We start from the raw sequence: 22,987 nt of genomic DNA, 5'->3' as shown, positions 1-22,987 counted from the left end.
TAGAGCCTGGAGCCTGCTTTGAATTCTGTGACTCTCTCTCTCTCTGTCCCTCCCCTGCTCATGTATTCTCTCTCTCTCCAAAAATAAATATATGCATATAAAGATTAAAAGAAAAATTACAGGTACTGGGAAGGAGGACTAGGTGTTGGGGTGTCAGGCTCCCAACCTCACCCTGACTCGCGGTAGACGGAAGGCAACGGGCTCCAGGGAGGTCTGGCGAAGCCGCAGGCATCGGGCAAACTCTACTTCCTGGACATCACACTCTGTCTTGGGCAAGAGGACGAAACCCTGGAGAGCAGGGGGATCTGAGTGGACACCTGCACCCCCACAGACTGCCAACACCCCTACTTAGGACCACCAGAACCAAGGCCCATCCCTGAATGGGAGCATGCTAGCAGATGCTTAACAACTAGCTCTCTGGAGGGGCGCCTGGGGGGCTCAGTCAGTAAGCTTCCAACTCTTGATCTCGGCTCAGGTCACAATCTCACAGTTCACTGGTTCGAGCCCTGGCATCGGGCTCTGAGCACACAGTGCGGGGCCTGCTTAGGATTCTCTCTCTGCCCCTCTCCCACTCACACACACACGCACACACTCTCTCTCTCTTTCAAAATAAATAAAAAACGTTTTTAAAAAATCTTTAACAAGTAGCTCTCTGGAGGAAAAATGCCGTTTTGTAGCTCTGACTAGCCTATTTCCATGTTGTAAGAACCCACCATGGTGATTTCTCACCACCAACATGACTTGTTGAATGCAGAATGGGGAACACATGTGTGGTAGCAGCATCTAGTCTATCCACTGGCAGAGCCCACAGGTGTAAGTAGCCTCGACGGCACAAAAAAACCATAAAATCAGGGGCGCCTGGGTGGCGCAGTCGGTTAGGCGTCCGACTTCAGCCAGGTCACGATCTCGCGGTCTGTGAGTTCGAGCCCCGCGTCGGGCTCTGGGCTGATGGCTCGGAGCCTGGAGCCTGTTTCCGATGCTGTGTCTCCCTCTCTCTCTGCCCCTCCCCCGTTCATGCTCTGTCTCTCTCTGTCCCAAAAATAAATAAACATTGAAAAAAAAAATTAAAAAAAAAAAAAAAAAAAAAAAAAACCATAAAATCAGGTAAAATAATTAAGAAGTGATACATTGAATGTTTACTGCCCAGGTTTTCAATGTAATTTACTTGTAGGTTCATATAACTTAAGGTTTTATAGTTTAATTTCTAATAACGGTGGAGTTTAACAACCAGCTCCTGACAGCTGCTGGGCACACCCTGGCCCAGTGACCTGCTGATCCGACAGGCCCCTGCACTTCCCCATCTGGCCAGGAGAGGGCAGGGGAGCCCTGTGTCGCACCCACCAGGAGGACCAGTGAGGGTGCACAGGCTCACCTTGTGGGGGTCAGGCGATGTGAAGCTATTGCACTCCAGGAAGAAAGGAGCCTCTGGGAGCAGCTCGTATAGGAACACACGGGTGTCGCCCTGGGTGGGTGGCAAGAGTGAGGCAGCCAGCTAAAGTTGCCTTTCTCCCCACCTTTCACCTGCCCACCACCCCCGCCTGCACGCTCCAGCCCACCTTGCCCGTGAGTAGCACCAGGCTGGTGTCCGGGTCATAGCTGGGAAGCAGGGTTGAGGGAGCCACATCCAGCCCCAGCACTGCCAAAGGGCCACCGGCCACAGCCTTGGCGGGGTACAGGAGTAGCTGGCGCTCACTTCGGCTGCAAGGGAGACCCCAGGAGCAGAAGCAGGTCCTTAGAGCTGCAGGGACCTGAGTCAGGGAAAGGACTCTAGCAAGGACCCTGATCCTGTCAGGCTTCGACACCTGAGGAGTGCCTCTGTCCCTTCTCTTTCCTGATCCAGTTCTCAGAACTACTGTCTCCGGTCTCCTGCAACAGTGGCCTAACCTGCTGGCCTCATCCCCTACTAATGCTCCCTCTGCTGTTCTCCAATCCTCCACCAGCATGGGTCTCGTGGCCACTGTGGCCTGCTGTCTGTACTTCTCTCCCCATATTCTGCTTGTCATTCTCTGCTCCAGCCAGGCTGGTCAGCCTCCTAGCCTTTCCACCCACACTTGAATGCCCTCTCCTCTGGATTTCTGGCTACTAGCTCCTTTGTGACTCAGTTCAGATGACATCTACCTTAGGAGGCCCTCCCTGATCCCTCTTCCAATGTGCCAAATACTCTCCCTCGGGCCTCTCCACTAGGCTTGGTTGTTTCATGCTTTTCACCCGGTCCATGCCAGGCATGGGCTCCAGGAGTAGGTATGGCTCTCATCCCTCTGGGTCTCCCTCCCTCCCATCCATCCACTAACCTACCCACCAACCCATCCATCCATCCATGCACCCAATAAGTGAGTAGCAGGAACAGCTTCTGGTGTCTAACATGTGTATGCGTGTCTGGGGAAAAAGGACACAATTAGCTGCTTAAGTCTGGGTGTGGGGATGGTAGTCCTGAGTCCTCACCTGTCAAAGCCGGACACCAGCAGACAGTGACCGTCACACACCCAGACAACGCGGGCTCCACGGGCCCCCTCAGGCCCTGGGCCTTCCTGTTGGGATACAGCACATGAGGGCCAGCAGCGGACCCTCAGTCAGGTCTGAAGGCTGTCCTCATTGCCTCTTGCTCACCTGCAGGGGCTCAGGGCCACCCCGGGGCTCATAGACTCGCAGGTGCCCATCCTTGCAGACAGTGGCCAGATGCTGTCCGTCGGGACTCCAGGCCAGGCCGAAGATCTGGAGGCAGATGTGGATGGATGTGAGAGGCGGCCTCTCAGCCTGTGGCTGGGCGCCTGCTCCCACAGATGTCCTACCTGGTCCCGATGGCCCTGCAGCCTCAGCCGCTCAGCTCTGGCCTTAAGGTCCCAGATCCGAATGGTCAGGTCATAGGAAGAGGAGGCCAGCACGTCGGCTGCCAGCGGGTGGAAGCGCAGAGAGTAGATCTTCTCTGTGTGGCCTGGGGGTGAGGCAGGGAGTAACGCTGAGTTCCTCAGGAGCCACTGCCTGTCTCCCAGCCCCACCCTGGCCCACCTGACCTGTAAGCACGGCCTCAGGTGTCGTGAGCACCTCCTCCAGGCCCTCTGGGGGCACCCGCCACAGTCGGATCCTGGCATCCTCCCCACCTGAAGAGAGTGCTGGCTCATCACTGCTGTGCCCAAGACCTCTGGGCTCCCCCTACCCTCATTCACACCCCTGGGCCCTCCCTTGAGCCTAGCGCCGAGCCTCCTTACCCACAGCGAGGCGGTAGGGGTCAAAGGGGTCCCAGGCCAGATCAGTCACAGCTGCGCCATTCTGCATTGTGGGCAGTGCTGTGTCGGGCAGGCGGCCAGGCTTCCGCAGCTGTGGGAGGTAACCCCACCCGCAGGCCCATCAGTAACAGGCAGGAGAGCTCGGTCCCCAGGGTCTGCAGGGCAAGCAGCACGCCTGGGCCCCCCACCTTCTGCAGCTGATGCCCCACTGCCGGGTGGCCCAAGCTCTCTGCCTCAGCCGCCTTGTGCTCTGAGCCCCAAGCGCCAACTTTGTGTCCCAGAAAGCGAGGGGGACAGCGTGGAGTGGTGGAAAGAGCTCAGGCTTGGGGCTCAGGCAGCCTGGGTTCGAATCCCAGCTCCACCACTTACACAGCTGTGTGACCTGACAGGTCACTAAGCCTCTCTGTGCCTCACTGCTTTCATCCATCTGTAAAATGGGGATAAGAGTGGTATCCCCGCAGGACAGCTGGGAAGATCAAAGGGGATGCTGGCAGGTGCTTGGCACATAGTTTGTGCTCAGAGAGTATGAGCTGGTGTGGGTACCCAATGCCCTTAACTTCTTGCAGGGCCCTGGGAGGGCACCATGTGAGTGGGGTCTCTCACCTCCAGCACAGCCACCTGCCCGCCACTGCTGAGCAAAGGCACAGCCACACGAAGCCGGTTGGCACAGAACCCATCGCTCTCGCCAGGCGTGGTGAGGTTGAGCCCCTTGAGGTTGGTGATGTGGCTGTCTCGGTGCAGGACGGTGCCCTGAGCATGGCGGAACTTGGAACTGGGGCCTGGCAGGCGGCAGGGATGGAGCCACATGAGAATGCCCTGCCCAGCGGCCTGCCTGTTCACATCACAGCAGGATGGTGCACGACCTGTGCCCAGGCCTCCAGAGAACATCCAGGCTGCCCTCTTACTGCAGACTTACTCCATCCCACAAGGACAGGTGACCCCACCAGGAGGGGAGCAGATGTAGCCTGGGTTAGCTCCTGCCCTGATGCACTTACCCAGCAGGCTCTGTAGGGACCTCTGGCTGGGGCTGGTGCCGATACCACTGGTGCTGGAGAGCGAGGGCCCCAGGCTGGAGGGTGTGGAGGGGGAGGTCAGCGAGCTGAGAGGGGAAGAGAAGCCCTCCTGGGGGAGAAACACCCTGGGTCAGCCAGCAGGCCCCCAGTTTCTTGGCCAGAGAGAAAGGGGCACTGGGGTCATCACTCTGGGCCCCACCTCCCAGGCTATGGGACATGCAGGGCAAGCTAAACTTCAGACGGTGGGGACAGTGGGTGGCAGCTGCCAACTCCTGGCTTGGTAGGAGAACAGGCAGGCCCCGTATGGTTAACATCTGCCAGTACTTCAAGAGAAACCAGAAACCTAGATTTTTCTGTGAAAGTCTGGCTTTTTAAGGGTTTGCTCAATTTGGAGAACAGCATGAAGTTCTTTGTGCTTCACATGTTTCTGTCTCTGTTATGCTTGATGATGACTACAAAAGGCTCAGAGACCCTCAGGCAGGCGAACACACTTGGCAGCTTTGACTTAGGCACCATGATGGTGGCAGGATGGAGAGGAAAGGAAGACCGCCCTGGCACTCACGCTGGGATCCGCATCACCCGCAGGAGTGTCTGCAGGCTGGGCCTGGTCCGGGGAGGGCTCCGCAGGGGGCACCAGGCAGGAAGTGAAGCTGAGGTGGGGCCGCCGAGCTGGGTGGAGGCTAACCTTCTGCACCTGAGGGAAGAACGTGGTGTCCCAGGCAGGGGATAGGGACAAGGAGGGAGACACAGGGCAGCTGAGTTCATACAGCTGGACTGTGGGGTCGTGCGTGGGGCAGGTGGAGGCTGGGAGTGGCCAGCCAAGCTGGAGGGCAAGGGTGAGGGCCCCTACCTGCTGGTTGCTCCCCACCCACCAGGCATGGGGGTCGGAGGCAGGGATGCAGCCTGCGGTGTCCGGGAACAGGTCCTCATGGAACTCCACAGCCTGTTGGCAGATGGGGACGTACGTGGCCAGTCAGGTCTAGGCCCCCTAGACCTTCCCAGCCCCTCACCCAGGTCCCCCTCACCTTGCGAGGCACGTGGTAGCTGATAGGCACGATGGCCGTGTCGCTCAGCTGCAGGACACGGAGCACTTCACAGCCCATGACAGCCAGCGCCCGCCGGGGCACAAGAGCCGCGCCCCTCAGCACACTCTCAAGGAGGCACTGCATCACTGTGGGGGACAGCATGGGAAGACAGGTGGGGAGATGCGGGGGTGGGGAGCATGGGAAGAGAGTCAGGGAGGTGGGGGAGGGAAGGCAGGGGGACGGGGAGGAGGGAACAGGGCTTACCTGGGCTCAGCGCTGGCTGCTGCGGGGTCACCTCGTAGCAATACAACTGACTATCACCCTGAAAGGAGCCCAGACTGAGTGCCACTCGCCACCCGCGCCCTGGTGGACTCGCATGTGCTCCAGATCAGACACCGGCTCCCACCCCCGCGCTCTGGGCTGAGTTCCTCGGTAGACTTCACTGCACACGGAGTAAGAACAGGGCGGCTTTGGGGCTTACAGAACGCCCGCTGGGAGCTAACACTGCTTGATTGTTGGCCTTGTCCACAAAGCTGACATTCTTGGGAATTACGGTCACGCCAACCTGAAGGCCACTCAGCCTGGCAGAGGTGGAGGGCATCCTGCTATCTCCCAGCAGGCCAGCTAGGTCGAAGGTTGGGGCCTGGCCTGGCCGCCCTGGGGGCTGATGTGGGTGGGCACTCCAGCTTCTCACTTACCTTTCCTGCCAGGACCAGGAGCCCGGTGTCTGGGTCCAGGAGGGGCATCAGAGACCTAAGAGAGAGGGCTGGTAGGCAGGATGCGGCCAGCCACTGTGCCTGAGGGGCGGCTGGGGGGGGGGGGGGTGGCCTCATGACCCCAGACAGGGGCTCAGGCCACACACCCCACTGGCTAGGATTGAGACGGTCCCTCTAGCTGCATATAGCCTGTCCCGGCTACTCTTCTCTCCTTGTGCTGACTACAGGCCAAGCACATCCCCATGTCCGAGACCTTCCTGCTCTGCCCACCCTCCATCTGCCCACCCTTTTCATCCCAGGACTTGTATGGACCCTGGGCATAAGGGAGCAGGCCCCTCTTTCCACACCTCAGTCCCAAGCTCCATCCCTGGCTCACCACATACGTTCTGTCTCTGGTCCCACCTTGGCCAACCTGGGCATCAGGCCAGAGTTCCCAGGGAAGAGGAGTAGGCGTGCTAGAACCGGGGACTACCTACACCCTGCCCAGTGCAGTTGGCCTGGGCGCACCAGGCCTGCGCAAAGGTTTGGGGGCCACCTCCTCAGTTATCCCAGGCTCCTGATGACATCTTAGAGACTCAGAACCTCCCTTGGCATGACTTCGAGCCCCTGTGCCCAAGCCTAAGCCAGGGGCTGGGAGCAGGGCCTCCTTCACCACAGTGCATCCCTGCTGTCCCCACTCTGTTCCTGAGGTGGGGCTCTGCGTGGGGGGGCAGTGGCTGGGAATATACACCCCAGCGTCCCTGCCACTTTGTGGCCAATGGGCTGTCACTGTCCAAGAGAACTCTGACAGGTGCCTTCATCCATTTGTTTCTTCTCTTGGTTTTAGTTTCATGTCCCTGGACCCGAAGGCCTGGACTCTCACTCCAATGCTGCCACTCACCCTCAGACAGAGCCCCTTCCTCATCACGGTTCCAGTGGTCAGAGGTCACCAGCTGTGGCAGCTGCATCCAACCCTCACCCAGGCAACAAAGCTCCCCCACCCCACCCGTCTGTCCCCTTCTGGCCAGCTGCCCACCCCCCCTCCCCACCCTGCTGGGAGCCACAGAGTGGGCTGGGAAACTGGGTGGGGCCGTGGGTGTCTCCACGGCTTCCTGGAGTGCTCTGGGCTGGCCACCTGTGAGTAACAAGGGCTCTAATTACCTTGAGCCGGTAGGGTGAGCTAGGCTCAGAACTGTCTTTCTTGACCTGGTCTATTGCCTTCTCTGTGGGGGAGCAGGTGGGCAGGGGGACAAGGTGGGTGTGTGACCTAGGATGGCCCTCCATGCTGATGCTGGCTCCAGTGGGGATGGAAGCAAGTCCCTTCAGCAGCCCCAACAAGACTTTCATTCATTCACTCACTCATCCATTCCCATTCATTCCCTTGTCAAATTATCCATGCCCAGCCCTTGGCTCAGCCTGCAGGCGTAACCAGAAGTGAGTGCAAAAGACCCCACCTCTGTCCTCAAGTTGCTCACAGCTTGGCCTGAGAGGCAGATGCAGCTCCCTCTCCCCCCCAACACACAAAACACGTGAAGGCAAAGTTCCCTGAGGACAGCCAGCAGGGAGCTGGGATACCAGACCCTGGCCACAGGGGAGGGGGGTGTTCCTTATGCCCCAAAGGGTAAGGAGGAATCAACCAAGCGGGGAGGGTTCCAAGTAGAAAGAGCAGCATGTGCAAAGGCCCTGCAGGTGTGGTAGGCAGATGCACGGTCTTCATGGTGTGAGGAACAGGGCAAAGGACGATGTGGCTGATGGCTTGGGCAATGATGGTGAGGGGCTGAGCCTCAAGATGGGGTGGGTTGGGGCCAGACAGAACGCGGCCTGAGGAGGGGAATCCCCACCTGAGGAGGGGAATCTTGCCTCCCTCCAATGGACAAGCAACAAGAAGCTGATGGCATGTCTCAAGCGAAGGGGGACAGGACAGAGACCACCACGTGGAGATGGACAGGAGAGGGCAGAAATGAGAATGATGGGCTCCAGGCACCGTCAGAGAGCAGGCACCCCGCCCCTGTCACCTTAGCAGGAACTGGGGAACGGGCCTGTGAGTGGCACAGACGGCTCATCCGTGCTCCACACCGATCTCCTCGAGATGCTCCATCTGGCCTCCCTGCACCCTCACCCCGTCAGCCCCAACGGGCCGGCCCACTGACTCAGGTGCTGGGGGGCGCGGGGGCAGGAAGTCAAGGAGGGCAGGGCTGGCTCCCCCAACAGGTCAGACCAGCCTTCCTTGCCTCAGGCAGAGCCGTCCACGGGCACAGGGCAGGAAATGGGGTCATGGCACCCAGCCCCAAGGGTTGGCCAACAGCTGGCACGGGCCTGACCCCTGGCCTTGTGAAGAGATCCAAGCCAGGTCTGGGTCTGGAATGCAGAACATAGTTCCGGCCTGGCAGAGGGCCACCAAAGGTGGTAAGAGCTGGCACCTCTCCCGCTGTCACGGTATGGGGCAGGGCTGGCATCTGGGCTGGCCACTGGAAAGGGCTCTGGCCCAGGTCCAGGGGCCTGCCCCAGACCCAAAGTCATAGAAGGTCTACAGCCTAGAGTGGGCCCCTACTTCCAGGCCCAAGTCCCAGAAGATGCAGATACCAGGTCACATGAGGGAGAGGTTGGTGCCTGATAATCTCATCAGCTTTCCTAATATTCCTGCAATTAGCACAGGAAGTACTGCCTGCCAGGAAAAGCTGCTTTAAGAGTTCTCCGGCTCTCCCTGGCAGCGCATCTCTCCCCTTCAGACCCACCAACCTAGATATCCTGGCATCACCACTGGTCCAAAGTAGTCCAGATCTCCTGGATCTTCCTGTGTCACCCAGGCTGGGCAGCCGAGACCCCCTTGGGCCAAGCCTAGCCCCACACTCCCTTAGAACCAGGTTCTAAGCGGGGCAAGGGGAGGGGTACCTTGGTGCCATATGAGGGGAGAATGGAAAAACTGGGGAGGGGGTCTCCTGGAAGCTGCCTGTGAACCTCTGCGTGAGTAGTAGCACGGCATGTGTAAGCCCAGGCCCAGCACTGGGGTAAGGGATGCACCCTTTAGGCAGGTGTGTGGGCTCTCTCCATCAGCAACAACCAGACAGGGAGGTGAGAAGCTTGGGGGCCTGTCACAAAGTCCTGTTCCTTAGGGAGGGTTAGGTTGCAGCACCACCCCCCAGGGGCATCTGTGGACCCTCCCGAGGGCTCTAGGGAACACAGGGCCATCTCACTGAAGCCACACAGTACCCACTGCAAACTCAAATGCTTCAGGAATGTGAGCGGGTGGAGTGCTCCTGGTGGAAGACACCTGGGAGTTGTGGGGACAGGGGTGGCCAGTGAGCCTCGGCTTCCATCAGAGGGGGCAGCTACTCCTCGGCCCTGGCCCAGAGTTCCTACTGAAGGGCAAGCTGGGAAGTCCCGTTTTGATGCGAAACCACCGGATTTTTCAATGTTGGCAATGGCTTCAAAGTTTTAAAAAGTCCCAAACGAGCCAAATGAAACACACCAGAGATCCAGCACTGGCCCAGGAGCAGAGGTTCACAAGTCATGCCCCACATCTCCATACCAAGACAAGCATGCAATACAGGCCAGGCTGGAGGGGATGGCGGGTACCCCAAGGCGTTCTGGAAGCTGGCAGCTGAGCTGGTCCCCAAAGGCTCTGAGGCATGATTCTGACCACAAACATGGAGCAAGAGGGCAGAGAATTTTCCTGGAATACTCCAAGGCAGGGAGTTTTTCTGGACTAGTCCAGTCCCTGGCACCCACCCCTCCTGCCTGTCAAGGGCCACCATCAGCTGCACCCAGGCCCCACTCACTGAGTGTGAGGCCCAAGCTCCCAGTTCATCCCACCCCGTCCAGCACAATGGTAAAAGTGGGGCCTTGGGCAGACGGTCACTTCCCTTCCTGTGTCTCAGTCCCTTCATCTAAAATGTGGAGAATGTGGTCCAGGGATGCTCACCTCCCTGAAAGCCCTCATGGCTAAAAGCACCCCCGAACTCAGATTTGGCATTAGAGATTGTATTTAAGAGGCTCTCAGAGGGCTCTCTGTGGCCTGCCCAAAAGTTTTTGAAATTGGGATTAGCTACCAACAATAACACATTGACAGATTTCACCTCAAAAAAAAAAAAAAAAGAAAAAGAAAAAAAACAAAAAACAGATTCCCAGTTTCTCTTGAAAAACCTGCAACTCTCACAGACTGGGGCAGGTCATAGGGGTTGAGCCCTTACACCAACCCTCACCCACCCACTCCGGCCTCTCCAGGTCCCCACAAACTCTGGGGTCAGCTCCTCAAGTTTGTATTACCCTTATATCACCTGCCTGTTGTGTCACAGGCATCCAGATTTGGGATTCTTGGCCTTGATATTCTCTTCTTTTTTGACACGAAAAACAGGGGCCCGCCCAGGGTTGTATGGCGAACTAGTGGCAGACCAGACTGGAGCGCGGGACTCCTGATTCCCTCGGTCAGGAGGTGGAGTATTAGGTTGCCCGGCGGAACGACCCCTTCAGCGGAGAGAGGAGGCGGGTCTCTGTCGGCCCCGCCTCGCCCCGCCCCATGGGGAGCGGCCCCGCCCCCGGCCCTTAAAGAGCGACCCGCCTCCTAGCCAGCCGACTCCGCAGCCCAAACCCCGGGCGGGGAGACTCCGACGCTGCTGCCTCGGGACCCTGGAACCAAGGACGCTTCCAGGCCGGCCGGCCCACCCCGCCCGGCTCCCGCTGCCGCCGCCGCCCGGTGAGTGTCTGCCGGGCTGGGGCGCTGCGGGCGGAGACGGGGGGGCGCTAGGGGGCGGGCTGTGCAACGCGCCGATCACGCGCGCGAACCCCCCCTATCGCGCGCACACGCACTCAGGACCGACACCTGGACCCCAGCCCCGCACGATCACCCGGGCGCAGGGCGGGCGGGCCCCGTGCACCCCCTGCCCGCGCCCGAGTCGACCCCTCCTCCTGTAGTCCCGGACAACCCCACGGCCGCGCGCGCACCCGCGCGCGCACACCAGGCTCACGGGCCAGTAGCCGGCAGGGCTGCGAGCAGACAAAATAAACACCCCCTCCCTCGCTTCCTCCTCCCACGGCTGGGCCCTCCGGCATGACCAGTTTTATGAATCAAACCCCTTTGAGGGGATAGCCAAGCCATAGTCTTGGGTTACTTTTACGTCCTGGAGTGGGACACTCTGGTTCTGGGCCTGGAGCCCTCCGTGCCCCTGTGCAGATCTGGGCAGATCGGCCGCCTGGGTATTGAGGACCCTTGTCACCCAGGGCAGAGCAGGGGGCCAATAGGCATGCAACCCTGAGGAGGAGTCGGGGGTGGCTACGAGGTATTTGACGCCCCATGGGGCACGAGGGACAGACCTTGGCTGGCTCGGGCCCTTCATTTTCCAGATATTAGGGTGTTCTGTCTCTGCCTCTGCCATGGACAGGGCTCTGCTTGGGCTATGAACCCAATGGCCTGGAGCCAGCTTAGTCCTTTGTGTCCCTGGGCTGGCAGCTCTGGGGCCTGAGGGCTGCTGAGGTCCCCTGTGGTCACTGGCAGGCCAGGCAATTGGTGCCAACCATTCTGCCTTGCCCCCATTCGTTAAAGATTACCACACCAGGGTCACTGACTGCCTCTCCTGCTGGGGCCCAGGGGTGGAGTCTGAAAGGTGGGAAGGAGGAAATGGCCCTGAGGGTCCCAGTGTCCCCTCCTCTTGCCTTTTGGCAAGGGCAGGTGAGGTTCTGGAAGAGGCACCAGGACGCAGAGCCCTCTTCTCCAGGCCTAAAGCTTCTGGGGCTGGGTAACTGTACTAAAATTTAAAGACTCCTTCCCAGTCAGCTGGACTTTGAGTGTTGGGAGCATAGAAGGGTAGCTAGGTGGGTGCCCTCCAAGTGCGGTCCATTAGAACTGACTCAGAGGGTAGCGAAGTCCAGCATGGGCCCAGCTGTTGGCAAGGCCCAAAAGGGATAAAGCAGGCGGGGGGGGGGGGGGGGGGGATGGGAGAGCAGTCCCCTGGGCTGGCTGTCTTCTCCCAGGGGACTCAGCCCCCAGAGCTTCTGTAAACAGAGTGTCAGAGGCAGGAAGAGGGCTCTGGTAATGAGCAGCCCAGCTGGATTCCCTCCAGACCATTATCTGGCCCAGGGAGGGGGGATGAGCACACACGTGCCAGGCTGGGGGCCTGGGCACTGCCTGTCCCCACCTCCCCCAGTTGCAGACTGAAACAGCTACCCTGGGACCTGTGGGTCCAGAGGGTCAGATGGGGTCAGTGGGGGGTTGCTGTCCCAGGGCATTTGCTTTCTCCACACTCTGGAAATGGGGGAGGAGGGATTGAACACAAAAAGCCAGACCCGTGTTCTCCTTAGGAAGCCTCCTCCGGCAGGCATGGAGATGCCCTGGGCAGGAGACGGGTCCACAGTCTCTTGACTCCCATTCCTGACACCCCTACTAATGCCTTGGGGGGGGGGGGGCTGGAACAAGTCCCACGTAAAGATAGTTGAGTCCCCATGGGGTCTTATAAGTGAACCCCATCCCTGAGCTGGGTAGCTCCTGGGAAAAGGAAAATGGTGTCTCAGGTGGGCCAGGAGGCAGCTCCCACCTCAGCAGGCCAGCCAGCCAGCCCCCTTGGGGACCAGAGAGAAGGCTAGGGTGAGTCTGTCCCACAGAAGCATCCCTGACCATTGGCAGGCCCTGAGCTCTTGGAAAGGGCACCAGTGCCACCTAACCCGGTTAGTGACCCCTCCTATAAGCCCCCCTCAGCTCCCCTTAAGAGTCCCTCCCTGAGCCAGGGAGCCCAAGGCTCTGCACTGCCAAGAAAACCAGCTCCCCTCACTGCTGTGGAATTTGCAAGATTTCTTGGAGAAGGGGGAGGGTGTGTGTGTGTGTGTGTGCGCGCGCGCGCGTGTGTGTGTGTGTGTGTGTGTGTGTGTGTGTGTGTCAGAGCACAGCCCAATGGGCGTGTGTCTGGCGTGGGCATGTGTCTGCGCGCGCGTGACTGAACAGGGCTGTGTTTGGGGGCGGGCAAGGGTGCTGCGGGAGTCTGAGTGCACCACAGGCGGACAGGGGCTCAGCCTTCTTCCTTTTATCGGTTTCCACATTCCAGAGTCAGCCGGATTGCTTTCCCTCAGCTGGCTGGTCCGCCTGGCCGGCCAGGCCCTCGAGCCTCCCCCACTTTTCCTCATTCCAGCCTCTCTGGGTATGAGGAGGCTGAAGCAGGCTTCCTTGAGCCACCTTGGTTTTGGAGGGTAGAGGCAGGCAAGGGGCCAGTTCTCCAGGTTGGGGATGGTCCCCCAACCAGTCTCCTCCAGGGGAATGCAATAAGGCTCTGACATTCCTCCGCGGCTGCCTGAGAGATTTAATTAAAGAGGGAGGAGAGAACTGGCTTGCATTGAGAAGGGGCTGGGGCTGGGGCAGTCACTGGGGCCCCTACTGGCCCTGGGCCTGGACGGGCAGCAGTAAGAATTGAGAGACCCAGGCACAGGGGACCGGGTTGTGGCTCCCCTGAGCCACTCGTGGACCCCAGAAAAGGCCATTTCTGCCACAGGGAAACTGAGTACCCTGGGCACAGCAAATGAGAAGGGCAAGACCCCTCTAGGGCCACTTACTTCTCAGTCCCTGCCCAGGCCCCAGACAACCTGGGCCCAGCTGGCTTGGGCTGGTGACCTCCCTTGGTGACTAAGGTCTTCCTCTGGCAAATTCAGGGTTAATTGCAGGGTTAGGGCCTTCCTTGATGAATGCTTGGCCCTGGGTGGGGACAGGGCAGCAAGGCAGCCCTGCATCTGACTGGGCCCAGCCCCCGTGGCATCACACCTGCGTGTGCAGATGGTAGCATCTGGACTGGCCCATTTCTAGTTGGGCTGCAGCCACCAAATAGCTTCTGGGGCAGCAGGTGTCCTCTCCCAACAGAGTGGCACCTCTCCTGACTGAAATGACATATCTCGCCGCCCTGAGGGCCCACTTGAGCAGAATGGCTTTAGTCACTGGTCTCCCAGCCCTGGGCTGACAGGTCTGGTAGCTGCCAAGTCATCCATGGTGCCAAAGAAGGCAGCCACTTGGGGCCAGGCAGCTCCTGCCCTGGAGGAGTGGGGGCAGTGGGGAGGAGGGCCCAGCTCCTGCTCTTCTAGCGCTGCCAGCCAGCCACACCTGCCACATTTGTTGGGGATCCACACCCCTCCCCAGACAGGGAGAGAAGACTGACACCCAGACTGTCCCCCTTTGCAACCTTCTGCGCCCCAATGTCTGTAGGGGCGACTCACCCAAGGAGCCTCTCCTACACAACTCTGCTGGGGCCTTATCCCAGAAGTTCTCATTTAATTGCCCCAGGTTAGGGGAGGGGTGGTAGTGGTGGTGGCAGAGGGCGTCAGGAACTTTCCAAAGCTTCCCAGATGATGCTCATGTGCAGCTGGGGTTGAGAAACCTCTGGGTTATAGGTGGAAAACAGAAACCCAGAAAGGGAAGGAAACTGGATGGGGTCATGAAGTGGTGTCTGGGCCTCATCTGTAGAATGAGCAGAGCTGGCTGGGGAGGTACACAGAGTAAGGCAGAGAGGCGGAGACTAGTACGGACTCCCAGCTTCATCACAGGATCTGACTAAGGCCCCCAGCCCCACCTCAGCCCCTTCCCCTGAGGGCCGAGGACAGAGATTCTGACCTCTCGGCTTTGCTGTGCCCCAGGGATGGGGAGATAGGCGGACCCAGCCTAGGCTCTGAGCCTCCTCAGACACGTCAGCGAAACCGGAGCCAGCCGTCCTGGCCGCCGGCATGGTCCCCGCCTGCCTGGGGGGTTGGCAGACTCCTGGGCTGGGCTGCTGCCAGGCCTGGCCAGCAGTACTTAGCCTGGGGCGGGGGGGTGGGGGAAGCACTGGGAGCCAGAGGCCCAGAGTCTCAGGGTCTCAGGGTCAGACCTGCAGCACCTGACCCCTGCGCCCACTCTGCAGTGTCTGGCACAGGAAGGGGCTGTGCTGGCCTCATCTGTTCATCTGTCCAACCCTATTCCCTCACCAGCCTTGTGGCCTTCCCCAGGAGCAGTGAGATGAGCAGCCTAAGGTCTGATGTGGTCACACAAATGCCTGGGTTCCACCCACTCACCAGTCCCTGCCTGACCCAGTGCCTGTGTGTGAGTGGGTGCCTCCAGGTGTCCCCTACACTCACAGGTGGGTGGGGGCACCAGGATCCCCTTGAGAGCTCCTCCCTCTGCTCCCTTTCCCCACCTCCAGGTCATAGGCTGAAGGGGGGCTGGCCAAAGGTCAGCTCATTCCCTCACCCACTGCCAGAACTAAATACACCCCTCTCATCAGTCGGCTTTCTCCAATTCCTACTCTCCCACACCCAAGGGTGGAGGACAGAGGGCAGCCTCTGCATGGAAGCCTCCCCTGGACCCAAGGGACCTCCTGTCTGTGCTGAAAGTGGCACAAAACCCCCCTCACACCATGGCATCCTCACCCTGTATGTGCAGAAGGCAGGGCTCAGGTTTTATGGGTAACACCTTCAGTAACAAATGTTTACTGAGCACTTAGCATGCGCTCCAAGAACAAACCAAACAGCCCTGACAATGAGGCACTATAACCAGGACCCCTCCCAACTCCCCGCCTTCACAGATGGGAAGGGAAGTAAAGGGCCATGGCCAGGCTCTCATACAGCCAGCCTGGGACTGCGGACAGTGGGACCTTAAAGCCCCATCCCAGCAACTGTCCCCTGGAGGGCAGCAAGGCCAGCAGCAAGAGCCTGGGCCTCTGTTTCCTGCCTCTTCCCATCACACCACGGTGGGGCCAGGTCAAGGCAAGTCTGCAGAGTCCAGGTTTAAGAGAAGAGACCTGGACCCTTTGCCCTCCTCCCACCCCACCCCCCAAAGCCTCAGGGCTGCCTCCAAAAGTCTCCCCTCACCCTCTGCAGAGGGAAAGGTCCTACCTCCCTGCCTTGGGTCAGCAGATCAGATATCAAAGCCCAGGCCCCTGGTCCTTCAGAGCTGCAGGAATTGTAATGGCCAGGAAAGCCGTGACCTCCCATGAGAGACCCCACCCCCAAAGCACACACACACCAGAACGAGCCCAGACAGGCAGAATCACTCCCAGAACTTGTTAAAAGAACTTCCCCATTTAAAAACAAACAGAACAACACACAACTACAACTCTGGGTGCTCAGAACAACTCCAGAGGGTGAGGCAGGGCTGGGGTGAAAATGAGGCCCAGAAGTGAACAGGGACTTGGGAAGCTACTTAGGGGCTGAACTTGGGCCTACACTCAGGTCTCTATCTCCTGTAGCTCTACTGCCCACCCCCTCCATGGTCAGTCTTCACCTTCTGGGTCCCTTCTGGGGACTCTGTGGTCTCCTCTTGGTGCCAGGACAGCCCACGGCGGAGCCCCCAGAGCCGCCAGCACCCACCTTCCCATTTCCCAAAGCCCCCATGCTGACTCCGCACTGGGCAGGTGGAGCAGGGCTCTACATCCTAGCTGCTGCCTGCTGGGGTCTTCCCAGCCCAAGATGCCAATTGCTCTTGTGACCCAGCCCCTGCTCCCCACCAACTCGGCCAGATTGCCGCTCTATGGCTAGACGGACCTACAGCAAGCATCTCTGCCTCCCTCCCCCGTGATGACTTTATTGATTAAAGGGCCAACAGACTCTGGAGTGAAACCCAGAGCCCAGGCTGATGCCTCCTCTGTGTAGACTGGGGAACACCCTCCAGCATGCACCCCAGGCCCCCAGGGGCCACGCCCGGCTGCTCTGTGTTTAAGCGATTCCAGTCGTAGGAGATGCTGCCTGAAACGCCTGGGCAGACAGCGGAGAAACAGAGGCTCTGAGAGAAAAACGCAGTCTATGGCCTCATGGCTGGGATGCCGCTGGCCCAGGTTGCCTGACTGGAGCATGAGCTCTCAACTACGACCTTATACAAAACCCAGAGGGAGCTGAAGCCACAGGGGTGGCCACGTGTAGGGTCCCCTCCCATCCTGGAGCCTGGCTGCTCCCTTCCTGACCCTGCCGGCCCCACGGGGAGGGCTGATTCAGGGGGAAGCGGCTCACCCCACACGTGGATGTGGGGAGTGGGGGTCGCACACAGCCCACATCTGGAGGCCAGGCCACACCCACTGCCTTCTGAGTCAGTGAGGGTGGAACGGGTCCACTCCAGGGAGGAGGCTGGGTGCGGTGCATGCAGCCCCCTCGGGACGGTGCCGGCAGGGCCAGCAGGGGCACAAAGCCTTCTAGGTTCTGGTCCAAGCGTCATCTGAGGTTCAGCACAAGGCCCTGCCCCAGCACTCACTTGGCAAAGGTGAGCTAGGCATGCTCTGGGACACACGGGAGCAGGCAGGGTCTCCCCTCGGGGTGGGAATGGTACAGCCAGGACCTTAGACAGCCAGGGAAGGGGCACCAGCTGGAGGTCGAGGAAGGCCTCCCTGGCTGGCCTGTGAAAGGTGGTCATCGGTGTTAACTAGGGGGGCAGAGGCTGATGGCCCCTCTTCCCTGGCACAGGGGACCCTGCAGGCAGGCCGGGCCTGGGCGGGCCCAACCTGGGTAGCAGGCCTTTACCTAGAGCTGGTCTCCCCAGTGACTTGTCTAGTCTGTCCTGGGACCACCTGCCCCCCCTCTTCTGCCTCACATTGCTGGAGCCCATGTTCCTGGGGGAGGAGCCCGACGGAGGGCAGCGGGGCAGAACACAGGCTGGATTGGGGTGGGGGGCACATTACCTGCCATGGCCTGATGGCTGGCAGGCATGGGGGAAGGGGAGGCTGAGGCCCAGCACAAAAGGCCCTTGTGTGAGCAGAAGGCGCCTGGAGGGGAGGAGTGCTGGCTTCTCAGGGACTCTAGGGGCCCAGAGAGTGGGGACTGCTGCTACGGTGGCCCCTGGGCTCCTCACAGGAGCCTGAGTGAAGGGGGGGCCGTGCTGTGGCCCCATTCTGTCTTGAGCAGTTCCAACTACGAGCTGGGGCCCAGAACAGCAGAGGGAGCACCCCCCCCCCCACCCCGGGCAGGACTGGGCCCCACATCAGGAGGGCAGGACCATCACGGACTGCAGGCCTAGCTGCACCTGGACATGGTTAAGGACCTGGGCTCCGGCTCAGATTTCCCGGCAGTGGGACGGCAAATCACTGCACCTCCTGGAGCCTCCCTCTCTCCTGCCATCTGGGAGCAATGAGAATAGTTTCCACCTGCTGTGGCTGCTGGGGGTGCCACGCGAGGGGACCATAAATGCTCAGTGTGCCAACAAGGGGAAGAGCTGCCTGCCGCTCCTCATTCTCAGTGCTCTGGCCAGAGCACACCCCAAGAAACAGCAGACAAACCAATCTGCAGAATGTTTCTAGGCCCAGCCCTGCTTCTGGGGCCACCCCGTAACCAGTGTCCCTCCATCTGCCCCGGGTCAGTCTGGGGAGGCCAGGACCCCCACCTCTAGATCTGTCATCACACCTCAGAGATGAGAGATCTGAAGACCAGGGGACACCTGCCAAGGGCTTAGGCCCTCCTCTGCCCCCTCCCCTAGGAGCGTCCCCCACCCTGGCCACGTCCTGGCGGGCCCTCAGCTCCCATATGGGGCAGGTCTGACTTCATAAGTGGAAAAACACCGATCCCATAGTTTCCGTGTGAAGTCTTCCCGCCGCAGTCTCTCTCACTTGGAGGACACAGAGCGTGGCGGCAGGGGCCAGCGGCGCGGGGCAGTCAGCTTCTCTGCTTACGCGCTGGCTGCCCGCCCCTTCTCTCCCAGACGCTGTGGGGAGGGGCTGCCGCTCTAGGACCCACCACGCTCCCTCCTGGCCTGTCCACCTCAGCAGAGGCGAGGGGGGGAGGAGGGGTGGGGCTGGAACTGCAGGGAGGGCACAGAGCCTGATGCTTTCTGACCACGTGTTCTCCCTGAGCCACAGAGGCAAGAGGGCTGGGGTTAAGGAGAAGGGGATTTTCATGATCACTGAGTGTTTGGGGGCCAGCCTCCCTGTGCACACATCAGCCCACTAAACCCTGGTGACAGCGCAGGAAGTAGCAACTGATAGCCTAACGAAGTCATGTGACTGCTCAAAGTCACTCAGTGAGAGACTGATGGGGCTGGGGCAGGAACGAGGCCGGGGCACTGGGGACCTGACTCATAACTACTGTGTGCTGTCAGATTTGGGGGCAGGGAGTGATGAAGGGGGCTGGGAATTCCCTTCTTGGTCCTTCCTGGCGTGGCTGTCCCCTGGGTCCCTGACTCATGGTCTCCTGTCTCTACCACTTCTCTGCTCCCAGGACCCAGAAGATGTACCCCAGAATCCCTCTGCCCCCAATGCTGCCGCCACTGCTGCTGCTGCTGCTGGCCTCAGTCCCCAGAGTGCAGTGCTGCCCGACAGGCTGCCAGTGCAACCAGCCGCAGACAGTCTTCTGTGCCGCCCGCCAGGGAACAACAGTGCCCCGGGACGTGCCCCCTGACACAGCAAGCCTTTACGTCTTCGAGAACGGCATCACCACACTCGATGCAGGCAGCTTTGCCAGCCTGCCAGGGCTGCAGCTCCTAGACCTGTCACAGAACCAGCTCGCCAGCCTGCCCGGAGGGGTCTTCCAACCACTCGCCAACCTCAGCAACCTGGACCTGACTGCCAACAGGCTGCGCGAGATCACTAACGAGACCTTCCGCGGCCTGCGGCGCCTAGAGCGCCTCTACCTGGGCAAGAACCGCATCCGCCACATCCAGCCCGGAGCCTTTGACACACTAGACAGCCTTCTGGAGCTCAAGCTACAGGACAACGAGCTGCGGGCCCTGCCCCCGCTGCACCTGCCGCGCCTGCTGCTGCTCGACCTCAGTCACAACAGCCTCCCGGCCCTGGAGCCTGGCACCTTGGACACTGCCAACGTGGAGGCACTGAGGCTGGCCGGCCTGGGACTGCGGCGGCTGGACGAGGGGCTCTTTGGCCGCTTACGCAACCTCCACGACCTGGATGTGTCCGACAACCAGCTGGAGCGAGTCCCGCCGGCCATCCGGGGCCTCCGGGGGCTGACGCGCCTGCGGCTGGCCGGTAACACCCGCATTGCCCAGCTGCGGCCCGAGAGCCTGGCCGGCCTGGTGGCCCTGCAAGAGCTGGACCTGAGCAACCTGAGCCTCCAGGCGCTCCCACACGAGCTCTCTACCCTCTTCCCCCGCCTGCGGCTCCTGGCAGCCGCCCGCAACCCCTTCAACTGCGTGTGTCCCCTGAGCTGGTTTGGCCCTTGGGTGCGGGAGAGCCGCGTGGCACTGGCCAGCCCGGAGGAGACACGCTGCCACTTCCCACCCAAGAACGCTGGCCAGCTGCTCCTAGACCTTGAATATGCTGACTTTGGCTGCCCAGCCACCACCACCACGGCCACGGCACCCACCACAAAGCCCATGGCTTGGGGGCCCACTCTCTCACCTTCCAGTCCAGCTCCCACCTGGCTCAGCCCCACGCAGCCTGCCACGGAGGCCCCCAGCCTGCCGCCTGCCGCCCCACCCACTCTGGGAGCTCCCCCGAGGCCCCAGGACTGCCCAGCGTCCATCTGCCTCAACGGGGGCACCTGTCACCTGGGAGTGCACGGCCACCTGGAGTGCCTGTGCCCTGAGCTCTTCACGGGCCTCTACTGCGAGAGCCGGGTGAGGCAGGGGCCCCAGCCCAGCCCCGCCCCGGCCACGCCGGAGCCGCCGCAGCCCCTGCCCCTTGGCATCGAGCCAGCGAGCCCCACCTCCCTGCGCGTGGGGCTGCAGCGCTACCTGCAGGGAAGCACCGCGCAGCTCAGGAGCCTCCGCCTCACTTACCGTAACCTGTCAGGCCCCGACAAGCGGCCGGTGACGCTGCGGCTGCCTGCTTCGCTTGCTGAGTACACAGTCACCCAGCTGCGACCCAACGCCACCTACTCCATCTGCGTCAGGCTTCTGGGGGCCGGGCGGGTGCCCGAGGGCGAAGAGGCCTGTGGGGAGGCCCGCACACCCCCAGCCGTCCGCTCCAACCATGCCCCTGTCACCCAGGCCCGGGAGGGCAACCTGCCGCTCCTCATCGCTCCCGCCCTGGCTGCAGTGCTCCTGGCCGCACTGGCTGCCGTGGGGGCAGCCTACTGTGTGCGGCGGGGACGGACGGCAGCGGCTGCCACTCACGGCAAAGGACAGGTGGGGCCAGGGACTGGGCCCCTGGAGCTGGAGGGGGTGAAGGCCCCCTTGGAGCCAGGCCCCAAGGCGACTGAGGGCGGTGGGGAAGCTCCACCCAGTGGGCCAGAGTGTGAGGTGCCTCTCATGGGCTACCCGGGGGCCAGCCCCCAGGGGCCCCTCCCCACTAAGCCCTACATCTAAGCCCGGAAGTGACAGGCTGCCAGGCCAGGCTCTCAGCCCTGCTGGACCCGCCAGCACCCTCCTGCTGCCAGACCAAGGAAGTTCTCGGATCCCTACAAAGAGGACACATCAAGGTGAGGGCTGTGTGACCACAGCAAGATCCTGCCCCTCAGTCTCCTCATCTGTGAGATCCTGGGACGCAGGTGACCACCTCTAAGGTGGCGCTATGCCTGAGTGCCTACGAGGACAGCATCTGCTCGGTTCTCTGCAACGTGCACCTTCCCTGGGGAAGGGTGGGGCGGGCCCTGCCGTGTGCTGGTAACACAGGCCCAGGGCTGCCAGGCCCCCCTCCCAGGAGATCCTGGGGGCCAGTGAAGGAAGCCCCCAGAAAGACAGCAGAGGGAGAGAAAGGCTGGGGATGGGGCATGTGGCCCAGCCTCGGCCCCAAGGAGCAAAGGAACAAAAGAAACTGGAAAGACAGACGCTTAGGAACATGTTTTGCTTTGGTTTTTAAAAATATATTTATAAGAGATTCTTTCCCACTTATTCTGGGAAAATGTTTTTCAAACTCAGAGACAAGGACTTTGGTTTTTGTAAGACAAACAATGATATGAAGGCCTTTTGTAAGAAAAATAAAAGATGAAATGAGTGTGTTTCTCTGGCATGGCCCAGGGTACCTGGGTGGGTGTGGAGGTAAGCGGGAGGCCAGAACCCCCAGGGTGGGAGGGCTGCCGCTGAGGACTATGCCAGGGTGGCCTGCCCTCCCGGGATCCTGCCCTGGGCTGTGTCTGCCCAGCCTCAGCTGGGGTGCCTGATTCAGTCTCTTGTTGAGACTGGGATGCAGGCCGGAGCCAGACGGGAGCTGGGCAGCTCCTAACCTTGAAGAAGAGGAACATGAGGGCAGCCTTACCTTGCCCAGGCCCAGTGGTCAGCCAGCAGGAACTGTACTGCCCCTATGAAGCTGGGGAGGGCTCGTAGCAGATAAAGACCGAAAGACCGAGAGGGTCTGCAAGGGCTCCTCCTCAGGGAAGGGCCTGACAGGCAGTTCACCGCCTACCTTCCTCTGCGGAGGGAGTGCGCCTACTGCAGCAGGAGCCTGTGTCCAGGGCCTGGCACAACACACAGCCCAGCCCTGCCTGCAGTCCTGATGCCCTTCCGCATGGGCTCGGGCTGGGAAAGCTTGCTCCCGGCCTCCTGTTGCAGCTGCAGAAAGGCACCTTGGAGGGGCAGCATGGATCCTGAAAGGCAGGAATCCTCTGGTGATTGTGAAGGGACCCAGCCAGGGCTGTTTGGGGCAGGTGGCCCAGGGACAGGACAAAAGGTCTGAGCCTGGCTTGTGAAGGCCTGGTAGCCCTGTGATGCCCCTTTACTCTCTGCATTTGGGATGTGCCCAGGCTTTCCAGAAACCCCGGAAGTGGGAGTGTTTTCCAGGAAAGCCGCAGGCTGTGTGGGGGCAGGGCCAAGGATGTAGAGTGCAGTTCTGGCCCAGACTGGGTGCTGGAAGCTTGGGAACAGGGACAGATACATAGCACCTTCTCCCATGACCGTGGGACAGGAGGCAAAGTGGGCCCTGAGGCCTCAGAGAGGTGTTGTGACTGCTGAGCGAGCCTCCCCGAAGCCCCGTGCCTGTGTCTCCTCTGTGGGTCATGGCCCCTGGGCCTCACCAGCCTCACCCTGGCTGGAAGGAGGCAGCCCAGTCAGGTCTGGGGAGCAGGCCCTGTGGCTCAGGGCGTTGATGTCAGCGCCGAGTCAGGCCCAGCCACGCGAGGCTCTGGATTCAATTAGTGGCTGCTGAGGGTTCTGGCATGGGAAGGGAGGAGGTGGGCGGTGGGTTGTGTCGGGCAGGAGAGGATGGTGGCAGTGAGCCTGGGTG

The 22,987-nt window shown here is 60.7% G+C and overlaps 2 protein-coding genes across 3 annotated transcripts in view; one reads left to right on the top strand and one right to left on the bottom strand.

Moving 5' to 3' along the window:
- CORO7 (coronin 7) overlaps positions 1 to 22,987 on the bottom strand; it is a 57,446-nt gene that overhangs the window by 2,349 nt on the left and 32,110 nt on the right. For both annotated transcript variants that reach the window (XM_047839155.1, XM_047839156.1), the window contains 15 exons: positions 5,961 to 6,015; positions 5,527 to 5,584; positions 5,263 to 5,408; positions 5,088 to 5,180; positions 4,800 to 4,931; positions 4,220 to 4,346; positions 3,828 to 4,003; positions 3,207 to 3,315; positions 3,012 to 3,098; positions 2,790 to 2,932; positions 2,608 to 2,712; positions 2,443 to 2,528; positions 1,557 to 1,698; positions 1,373 to 1,462; positions 172 to 288 (listed from right to left, as the gene is read on the bottom strand). In XM_047839155.1, the coding sequence (XP_047695111.1) occupies positions 172 to 288; positions 1,373 to 1,462; positions 1,557 to 1,698; positions 2,443 to 2,528; positions 2,608 to 2,712; positions 2,790 to 2,932; positions 3,012 to 3,098; positions 3,207 to 3,315; positions 3,828 to 4,003; positions 4,220 to 4,346; positions 4,800 to 4,931; positions 5,088 to 5,180; positions 5,263 to 5,408; positions 5,527 to 5,584; positions 5,961 to 6,015 (1,666 nt within the window). The remainder of the gene's footprint in view (positions 1 to 171; positions 289 to 1,372; positions 1,463 to 1,556; positions 1,699 to 2,442; positions 2,529 to 2,607; positions 2,713 to 2,789; positions 2,933 to 3,011; positions 3,099 to 3,206; positions 3,316 to 3,827; positions 4,004 to 4,219; positions 4,347 to 4,799; positions 4,932 to 5,087; positions 5,181 to 5,262; positions 5,409 to 5,526; positions 5,585 to 5,960; positions 6,016 to 22,987) is intronic.
- On the top strand, positions 10,055 to 21,763 carry VASN (vasorin). Its single transcript, XM_047839157.1, has 2 exons — positions 10,055 to 10,650; positions 19,092 to 21,763. Exon 2 carries the CDS (start codon positions 19,102 to 19,104, stop codon positions 21,133 to 21,135), a length of 2,034 nt encoding a protein of 677 aa, XP_047695113.1. The 5' UTR covers positions 10,055 to 10,650; positions 19,092 to 19,101; the 3' UTR covers positions 21,136 to 21,763.

This window comes from Prionailurus viverrinus, chromosome E3, assembly GCF_022837055.1.
Source record: "Prionailurus viverrinus isolate Anna chromosome E3, UM_Priviv_1.0, whole genome shotgun sequence".
Lineage (NCBI taxonomy): Eukaryota > Metazoa > Chordata > Mammalia > Carnivora > Felidae > Prionailurus > Prionailurus viverrinus.
The sequence above is the reverse complement of the archived record's forward strand: the minus strand, read 5'-3'. Positions and strand labels throughout refer to the sequence as shown.